This window comes from Odontomachus brunneus, unplaced genomic scaffold (assembly GCF_010583005.1).
Source record: "Odontomachus brunneus isolate Ranch 3 - 2012 unplaced genomic scaffold, Obru_v1 Obru_scaffold_332, whole genome shotgun sequence".
Classification (NCBI taxonomy): Eukaryota; Metazoa; Arthropoda; class Insecta; order Hymenoptera; family Formicidae; genus Odontomachus; species Odontomachus brunneus.
Genome location: NW_022639782.1, coordinates 164,001 through 174,000, shown reverse-complemented (window position 1 = coordinate 174,000; position 10,000 = coordinate 164,001). Strand labels below are relative to the sequence as shown.

Below are 10,000 nucleotides of genomic sequence, written 5' to 3'. Positions count from 1 at the left end.
TCGCGATCGGTGTTCTCGAGGGAAATTAACGCGTGATCGGTCATTACGAAGCGTAAAATCATCGATGTCATCGGATTAGTGGTTAATAAATTGGCTTTGATGTCGCGCGTCGGAAGCGAATATCATTCACGCGCGAAATCTCGAAGTCGTGCGTGCGGGACACGAGATCTCTCTATATCCATTATGTCATTCGGTTATTTTATCACTTGTATAATTAATTATTACGTTATTTAATTAGTTCGTTTTATATTTTATATCTACCTAATACACTTGCCTATCTAAGGAAGATTTATTTATCTTTTTCTCTATTATTTCCTCCTCCCCCTTCGCGATCGTGGACGCGCCAATTCCCGCTGCTTGTCCACCTGGCTTAAGAATTCAGCGTAAACAATAGGCACGCGTACGTCATCATATGCGCGCGAATAAATGTATGTAGCTACCATAGAATATATCACAACGAGAAAACGCGTTAGATCTTCTCTTTCTCTTCTTCTCTTTCCTCTTTTTCTCTTTCTTTCTCTCTCTCTTTCTTTTTCCATCCTCCCTCTCTCCTTCCCCGTTATTATAGAGACTCCGAATAGATAACGGATGTACAGTTATATAAATTGCATATAACGCTTCCTGTTGGGGCGGACGTGGAAGTGCATCGATACTTATATATTATGTACGAGCGAAACCGAAGAAAGAAACGAACGAGGGCTGAGCACGCGATTTGCGTCTTTGGGCGCATGACAAACTCGCGCCGTTCGTTATTTGCATTGTCGCGTGATCGCGACTGGTAGTAGCCGGATGTCAAGTGTTCGGCCCTGGAAACGCGAGAGAGGGCGAGATAAGTCGCCGAATTGCCACGAGAGATTGATCGTCGTGCTTCGCAATGGGAAATAATCGCGGCTGAGTTTCGCGAATGACGCGGAAATGCAAGCCCGTCGCGTCGGCGTCGGCGTCGACGTCGGCGTCGGCGTCGCGTCGCGTCGCGTCGTGTCGGCAATATCGGGAAAAATGGAGAAAGCACGTCCCCACAGCGACGAGAGTCGCGTGGCGACGATTGAAACCGTTGCAATTACGTTGCATCGAGTTACCGGTAGACACGCGAGAATCGCAGCTTATGTACGGCAGTTCGCGGCGATGGAACGCGAGGATTCGTATAAAGAATCCTTTCGCTTTTCGTTTTCTTCTTCTTTTTCTTTTTTTTTCATGTACACGTAGCATCAAAGAATCATGTAGATTTCAATCCCTGCTTTGTATAGTCTTAAGACACACGGCGTGGAGATATAAAATTACGACATATCTACTTGAGAATCTTTAAAGCTATTCCCCTAGGTCCACGGTCTAGTGAATTTGAATCATTTTGAAAAATAGCCTTTGTCGAAACCGACTCTCATCGATGAGACAAACATATAAAAAACGTCTAAAAGTCATCTCAAACGCGCTTGAAAGACCTGTCAATGTTTTAGGCGTTTTTTAGATATTTCGTAGACCTATACGTTGATCTTTCGTGTTCGTAAGGAGTATTGTATATTTAGTCGCGTGCGCACCGTTCGACTTATTTATCGACAACGCTGGTGTGTCCTCGACTTTATACGCAATTTTGACGACTGAACAATGGAACGTAATCTTTGTCCCGTTTGAATTTTTACGAAAGTTGCTCCATGCGACGGAGAGCAAATGTTGCCGGTTGAATTTCAAGCGCAACGTTCCTTAGGACAAGCGCCGCACGTACCGTTAAGTCATTGATACCCCGTGGTTATTTGTAACTCCTTTCCCGATGATGGAGAGTCGATAAAGAGGGTGGCCGACGTCATCTAATAAAAATGGCATGATCCCGCGTACTCGCATTGGTAGAACGTGACGATTGAAAACGACTATCCCTCCTTCGTTTCTTTCGAATGTCCGTGGTGGATAGTGATCCAAGGCAGAATCTCCCGGCTCTCTCTAGGATCACCTACTTTCATAAAGAATTTTCACGTAGTACTAAGGCAAAGAGAGCTCCTTATTAAATGTGCGCGCGACTGACAGGAGCGTCTGGTACTATTTGGCGATTGCGAAGTGGAACTAGAGAGGAATGGGGTGACGCCGGAAGAGTAAGGGCGACAGAGTGGGAGGGGTGGGAAAGAGTCGGAGGGTGGGTTGGGCGTGTCAGCTGGTCGATATCCTGAATGGCAAGCTTCCACGGCCCAGCTTGCAGTCAGCCGCTGTGTCCAAGGGGCGAGAGAAAGAGAGAGAGAGAGGGAGGAAGGGAGGGAAAGAGAAGGTCAAGCAAAAAGGGAGCGCGAGTGTGTATATGTATACAGAGTGTTTCAAAAGTTGCGTTTTTCCCGAACTACGGACGTCAGAAGTCAAAGCGAGCAGAATGTCGCTTCATCGTTCTTGAATTACGAATGACTGACGCGATCGGCGTGTTTTTACAAGTCGAACTTTCGTGAGACATGCGAGATGGACGAGAAAACGTATTATTCTCTTCCGTACACAGTGCTCGCTTCTCTCAACGGAATTTCCATTCCGAATTTAATTATCAAGATGCACGCGCGATCTCGCCGGATAATAAAACAAAAGAAGCGTCCAATCCAATCTTCGCTGAGGCGGAATTGATGATGTTCGAGAGAAAGCGTTTGATTACCGGGACAATCTGTACGTGAAATGTGCGAAGAAAAGAGAACACGGCTCTGAATACGCTTTTTTCCCTTTCTTTCTTCGAGGTAGGTCTTGCTAAGTAATCGACGTGCGTATTAGCGAACGGCATCTCAAAAGATAAGAGCCACATCCGAGAGAGCGCAGCGCTCGAAAAGAAGAGAGTGGAACATTGTGCAATTAGTGTTAATTGAATTGACAAAAATGTGTAGCATATGGTAGACGAGAAAATAAAGAGACTATCACACTCCGCTCGTTGGAGGAGAAGGGAGGGGAAAAGGGAATAAAACCAATCCACGTACGGAGGTATAAGGGCGACCGTATACTGCTGTTTTCGTCTCGAGAACAGATGCTGCAGGGAAATGTCGACGGAATAAGCTACGGAATAAGACTTGAATCGGTGAGATCCAGTACGACCGCGTTGCTCTAACACGTTACACGATATATATATATATATATATATATATATATATGTGTGTGTGTGTGTGTGTGTGTGTGTGTGTGTGTGTGTGTACAAGAATAATTTAAGACGCTTTGATGAGAGAGAAAGTATATATCCAATATCTCTATATATATTTCGGAACAACGCGACGTGGCGATCGTGATGACGGATTGATTCCACTTCTCGTTCCCTACCGTGTTCTCACTACGATCAAATAAAGATGTGTTTGATCACGACACATGTACATACGCCTGTATTAATTGTACCGGGTACTTCCCTGGCGAGAAGTTTTTTGATGGTCAAAAATAGATATCGAACGAGCGCGCTGAGCCGCATTTTGCCTTGGTTCGCTGTCCGCCTCGAATTTCAACTCGATTGAAATAGTTTTTTCTGCTCTCCCTTCCTCTCTTCTCCCCCCTCCCTTTTCTCTTCACTCTCTCTTTCTCTCTCTTTTTTATTCTTTTTTTACGTCCGATCTATAATCGTCATACGTCCCAAGAGTTCTTCACTACGTAAACAGTCGCGACTACGTAGTACGAACTAAGAATAGTACTCCCGATTGAGCCACGTGCACACGCACATATACGCGTACAGAGACGCCCCGGGACGAGTGACGAGAATTGCGCGGGTCTCGCTGCGGCGGCGACACACGTCACGCACGGCAATACAAAAGGCGCCTGTTAAAAGTCGTAAAAAAGTCTTACACAAAATGAGGAGAAACCTCGCCGTTCACATTGGCGGTAATCCAAACAAATGCGGATGCTCTCCGGGGAAATGCCGTTGCCGCGAGACCGTACGGCTTTCGTCGTGGGCGCCCTGCGTCGCACTTGTACCCTTCTCCCTCTCCCCCCACACCTTTCTTTTACTTTCCTGTTTTTCTTTTTGTTGCTGCGATTTCCGGATCTCGAAAAACCCTCAACGTCTGTACGCGTTCTCCGCGTACGCACGTGTGCACGCACATGTGTCTAATATTCGCATGCACGACGCGTGCCTAACGCGGCCGCGTACGCGTTTACGTTAATATACAAGTACTTATGTTTACTTAAACAATAGTGCGCACCAGTCTCCGATAGAATACATCGTTTGTCTTCGTTCGGACTATAAACTTTCCCGCCCGTCGTTTCCCTCGTTTAGCGCGCGCGTTCACACACACGCACATACAACATACACACATATTTACGTTCATTCTCGCTCTCTCACGCTCTCTCTCTCTCTCTCTCTCTCTCTCTCTCTCTCTCTCTCTTTCGCTTTCTCGCTCGTTTACTCGTTCACATGTTTGCATGCAAGCGCGCACATGCCACGCGATTTCCGCTACGTTTCTCCTGTCCGCGCTCGTGCGCCGCCGACGGCGTCAGAGCGACGATCCAAACCCAACCTCGACAAACGTCAATAATCTTATATTTTTCCGCAAGCCCTGGCATCACGTTTAGCCGCGTTTGAATCGTCGCTGCGTGCCAGCGAGTCTCGGTGTCGTTACTTAACGTTAGTTAACGTTACTATATAATATGATGGCTAAATTGACAAGTGTTTATATCGAAGGTATTTTCTCCATTTAAGACCTAGAGATACCTATACTGGCAATGTTTTATGGTATGTATGCTCGTAGATTCGCTTTCGAGGTGTTGAGCTCCTGCTTGCTTGCTAGCTCGTTTACTTGTCCGTTCTCCTGCTCGCGTCGCGACATAACATATCTCTGTGTATCGGCGCGATACGCCTATATATATATATATATATATATATATATATATATATATATATATATTTATGTACCGAGACCTTTAACGAAGAACGTCTCGTGGAGATAGCCGAGGATGACGCGAGTCCGCTCACTGATGGACGAACGGATGGAGCCCGCGTCCAGAGAAGTTGCGGTAGCCACGCCGTGCAGTAGTAATGTGCGCGTTTGGCCAGTCATCGGAGCGGTGCAGCCTGCAGGTGTCTATCCGTTTCTACTTTCCAGCGACCGCGAGGCACTCCGTGTCCGCTCGGCCGCGCGTGGCTGCCCATGTTCGTCCGTTACTACTTCCAAGCGTGGAGAAGTGGTTACCGGCGCTACTGAGGTGGATCTAAGCGCACGTTCCGAGTGCACTTGTCATGTCCTGTCCTCGCTCGCCCTCTCGTCTCTAAGTAGTCGGCCGGATAGAGCGCGCGTCTTGACTCGTCTTTCTCCTCGTGGTCGCCTCTCCCCGCGAATCGGCCTCCATCCAGTCCTGCCGCGTGAGAGTTCGACTATGCGCACAACCGTCGTCCTCCATCCCTCTCGATTCGGAGCGCCGTGGCGTCGTCGTCGTCGTGGTCGTTTACTTGGCCTCCTCGAGCAATACGAGGTCGTCCGCGACCACGTCGCTGATGTGGAGGTAAATGATCCAGTACATCAGGTTGAAACAAACGAAGCACACCGGGAACACGATGCGCGAGTATTTGTCGATGTCCGACGGCGTAATACCTGTTTAGGGAACGTCCAGATGATTTAGAATAATCACAGCATATGATGTAGTGGAAGGAAAATAATTGCATATTTCAGTGAGCTTCCGAGAATTCGCGCGGTGCCGTTCAAATCGGGAGGATACAAAAGCGTACTAATCATTGGTGCAATTGTAATGCTTGGAAAAAATCGCACAAGAGTCTCTTGCGCGTGTGGCAAGAAGCTTTCCGCGGTATGATCGGTGATTCAAGCAATTTTGGACTTGGTGTTTCAAGCGCAAAGAGAGATAGAGAAAATGTATGTATACACACATATATACAGGGTGTCTCAGACTCTCCTACGCAATTTTTGTGGGACGGATTGAGATAAACATAAAAGTTCCATACCGTTTTGTGATATTCGCAATAAATCTCGAGATATTAATTAAAGATTAGTGAATAATCACGCGCGATATGGTAGATGAGCTGTAATGGCGCTGTCCGCCGTTGTATACTTATACATTAGGTCAAACTGAACAAAAAAGCCCTCTATCTTTTAAAAATTACCACATAGAATTTTAGATATTAATTAAAGAAGATTTGTGCATTATTGCGTACAATTATGTAACCATTTTTTTCATAAATAATTAAAAATTTACGTGATTATTTGCAAAATAATAAAGAGTTTTTTGTTCAATTTGATTTAATGTACAAGCACATAATGGCAGATGTCGCCACTACAGCTCATTTACCATATCGCGTGTGATCATTCACCGATCTTCCTTAATTAATATTTCGACTATTATTGCGAATATCGCAAAACGGTGTAAGACTTTTATGTTCATCTTAATTCGTTCTACGTTCCCATAAAAATTGCGAAAGTGCGTCTAGGATACCCTGTATATATATGGTACAACGCGGTCGCAGGCGCGTGGTATCATCAGTTATGAATATTCCATGGTCTTGGCCAAGTTCGAAACACTCGATAGATCCATGTGGCGCAGGCTGACAACGCTTGCCCAGGCTTAGTCTCTTTAACCGGACGATGATACCACGCCGGAGGCCTTCCGAGCTCGCTGACGGTTAAGCCGTACAGTGACGCTTATTAAGTTCCGTTCAGAAGCTCGTTGAAATAGACAGCCTGCCAAGCTAAGAACCGAATATTGTTTGATAGCTTGCCAGGCGGAGAGTTAGACAGTGTTATAAATGTGCGTACATGGTCTACTCATACCGTAGAGCTTGGTGATGTCTTTGCCAGGGTGAATAAGATGTTGCGGTGCGCCCGCCGTTTCCTCATCGGCGCGACCGTTTATAGTGTTCTCGAGTGTCCCACCTTTGCTGTGTGCCTTTGGGTCGTGCACCTTGAACCGCACCTCCTGGACAACACGGGACCACTTACAAGAGACACGGCAGTTCGCCGTGGGGTGTCCCTCTCCGAGGTTTACCCCTTACTTTGTCGGATTGGCATGCGACACCGAGGACTGGCAGTGTGTATCGTACCGTTCAACGCGGTGACGTCCGGTCGTTTTACGTGATCGTCGGGGCGATCGAGAGAAACTTACCTGCATATTTCACGTAGCCGTTCGCGGTTCGCGTTAGTTAACTTTTCTCTTTTATTCTGTTCTTTCTTTTTTTTTTTCATTAAAAACGGATAGGATGTGAAAGATAAGGAGGAAGTATCGTAAGAAAGGGGACTTTCCACGATCTGTAGAGAGGCGCGGTGTAGTTGCTCGTGCCCAAGCAAAACGGATCGGTGAGAATCTGGTTAGAAACTAGTGTACATGGTGCTACATTAGGTGTTGACGAGGTGTTCAGGGAGATCCATTACTCCTAGTCATATCATATTAGCAATTATTTTGGTTTTTGCACATGTGACAGGAGACTTGTATATTATTTTGGATTATCATACAGGACTGCGGGATTATCATTATCGGGACTGCGTTTAATTAGCTTCTTCAATTAATGTGTAATTTAACTGCGGTTTGCCGCAAAAATACAGTAATATTTATGACGATTTTATTATTTTATCCTATCTTTTATCGATTATATTACGCATTCTCGAGAATATTTTAAATAAGAGAGAGTCACCGAATTAGATATAATTTTAATATCCTCTTCGCATTCTGAAGAGAATAGTTGTTAGCTGTAAGAAGGCTCGAAAGAAACAAACGTTATTATTGAAGATGTTAATCAAGAGTATCGCCGTTGGACATCCTTCGTCGAATCACGTGCAATTAACTCCCTGCTCGTAATTAATTAAAACGTCTTATCTTGCCGATGCTTTACAAGCGCCGCCGTCCAGTTCAACTCTCACGCCCATTCACTTACTTCTTTCTGCATTTCTCTTCCCTCTCTCTCTCTCTCTCTCTCTCTCTCTCTCTCTCTCTCTCTCTCTCTCTCTTTCTCTCTTTCTCTTTTTCTTTTTCTTTCTCTGTTTCTCTCTCCCTTTCTCTCTCTCTCCCTCTTTCGGCTCTTTAATATTTCCCGTTCCCGGTCTACAATACCCAAGATTAAAAAAAAAATTTATAGTGCATCGCGTTCTGCAGGCACATTGCGCGGCCGAATGGGAATTCATTTCGCGGAACCTTTTAGCTTTTGACCTTTCGTAGATCGTCCTGCCGTTTCTAGTTTTTTTTTATGTTTTTTTTTTTCTGGGTAGAGGAAAAGTGCATATTTACGCTGCGCACGATGGTATGAGCGCCCATGTTGAGCTGGATCGAAAATAATGCCCGGCTCCGTCCTGTTGAGCCTGCACTCGTGACGAGGGAGAAGAGCCCGAGTAGCTCTAATATCCATTTGCCGCCGACTACATCGAAGATATCGAATTTATGGCGATCGCCGCATTATTCGATATACCACGCCATCGTTTAAAATTTCTTTCAAAGTAGAACTTTCCCAGCCGTTGGCGTACGGCAGGAGAAACATGCTCGTCCGGTACGCTTGGGTACTAACCAAGCGACTCTCGGGAGCCGTAAAGTCACGAGACAAATGCTGCGATTACGCATAAATCAATGACTGTGCCGCGATCAGCGTTTTCCTTTCATTCTTTTTTTTCTTTTTTTTTTTCGTCATATCGACAAAGAGCTGATCGCGCTGAAAGAAAGCGTGCGAGGTCGGCCAGGGGGAACGGTAGCACGTCTCTTTCCCTGGTTACGCGGCAACAAAACGATATTCTGCGTGAAAGAAAAAGTCAGGGACGACGGCGCTCTAGCCGACGTTACTCACAGTTTGTTTAGGCGCGTGATCGCCATGATCGCCGGGCACGCGCGGCGGTCCTGGATTCTCGCTCACGGCCTTCATGCTCTCCGCTATCTTTTGGAATCGATTCTTCCGCATCTGAATCCTCTTCGCCATGTAGCCCACCGTAGCGTATTCTGCGAAGAAGAAGAATCCACGGGAATGAAAACACGTAATCATTCAATGCCACGACACGACTGCCACTGTAAGACCCGGGCAGTAAACCCGGTAACATGGGCCCCCACTTCCATCCGTCGAGAATCTCAGTCATGCTTGCGCTCCCGGTACTTGTGTAGAGCTCACGTGCAGATGAAAGAAAGCCATTTCCCTGGAAACCCTGCCAAGCAGGACACCGCGACGGCGAAGTACCTTGGTATTATATGTAATGAGGTACTCGCGATCGCAGTCGGGAGAACGCAACAATGTGTTGGCCGCGATGGTTTAATTTATTTAAACGAATCACGCGCGAATACGCTTGCAATCAGCGATTTCAGTCGGCGCGATTTCTCTTTCTCGTCACATAAAAATAATCAATCAGCGACTCATGGCGCCTCGTCGTAAGCGATAAAAAAATGTGGATAAAGTCGTTTGTTATGTATATTATGACGCGGCACTCAGACGGATGGATAACGATTTCGAGAAAAATGGGTCCCTTGCATTTGTCACGTGAGCCCTACACAAGTATCTACGATACTCTACGAGCTCGCTACTGGAACGGCACGGCTCCGAGCTATACGGAGTATGAGAGGACGCAGGATGGAAAGTTTAATGGCAGCGACGTAGAGGCACGGAAGAGTACACGATCGCACTCACCGAGCAACGAGGCAAAGACCATGACGAAGCAGGTGCCCAGATAGACGTCGATGGACTTGACGTAGGAGATCTTTGGTAGCGCTGCATTCGTCGAGGACATTAGGGTCGTCATAGTGAGCACAGTGGTTACTCCGAGGGCCACCCGAGCGGGGGTTGCGTTTCGGTTTAGCCAAAAGCTCACCCACGATATTATGACAATCAGCCCCGAGGGTATGTAGATCTGGATCAGGTAGTAGCCCATCGACCGTACGAACTGGATCTCGCAGGCCAGCCGCGAGTAATTCCCTGCGATTAAAAGATCGAAGGTCAGGACAGGGAGACGGAGAGGCGCTATTTAATGTCTCTTTATCTCCCGTGCTCACTGTCCTTCCTCCTCACTGTTCGTTTATCTCTCTCTCTTTCTCACTTTCTCTTCCCACGTGTCCTTTCTCTCTCTCTCTCTCTCTCTCTCTCTCTCTCTCTCTCTCTCTCTCTCTC

The 10,000-nt window shown here is 46.6% G+C and overlaps 1 protein-coding gene across 11 annotated transcripts in view; it reads right to left on the bottom strand.

The window, feature by feature from the left end:
* The window catches only part of LOC116853478 (gamma-aminobutyric acid receptor subunit beta), a 148,191-nt gene that overhangs the window by 2,060 nt on the left and 136,131 nt on the right, over positions 1-10,000 (bottom strand). For 4 of the 11 annotated variants that reach the window (XM_032834593.1, XM_032834591.1, XM_032834594.1 and 1 more), the window contains exons 7-10: positions 9,524-9,808; positions 8,699-8,847; positions 6,690-6,849; positions 1-5,516 (exon numbers count right to left, since the gene is read on the bottom strand). The exon at positions 1-5,516 is cut by the window's left edge and continues 2,060 nt beyond it. In XM_032834593.1, coding sequence (XP_032690484.1) covers positions 5,371-5,516; positions 6,690-6,849; positions 8,699-8,847; positions 9,524-9,808 — 740 coding nt within the window. In that variant the 3' untranslated portion in view covers positions 1-5,370. Of the gene's footprint in view, positions 5,517-6,689; positions 6,850-8,529; positions 8,848-9,523; positions 9,809-10,000 lie in introns of those variants that run through there. The other 7 variants (XM_032834601.1, XM_032834599.1, XM_032834600.1 and 4 more) reach the window with 4 other exon arrangements.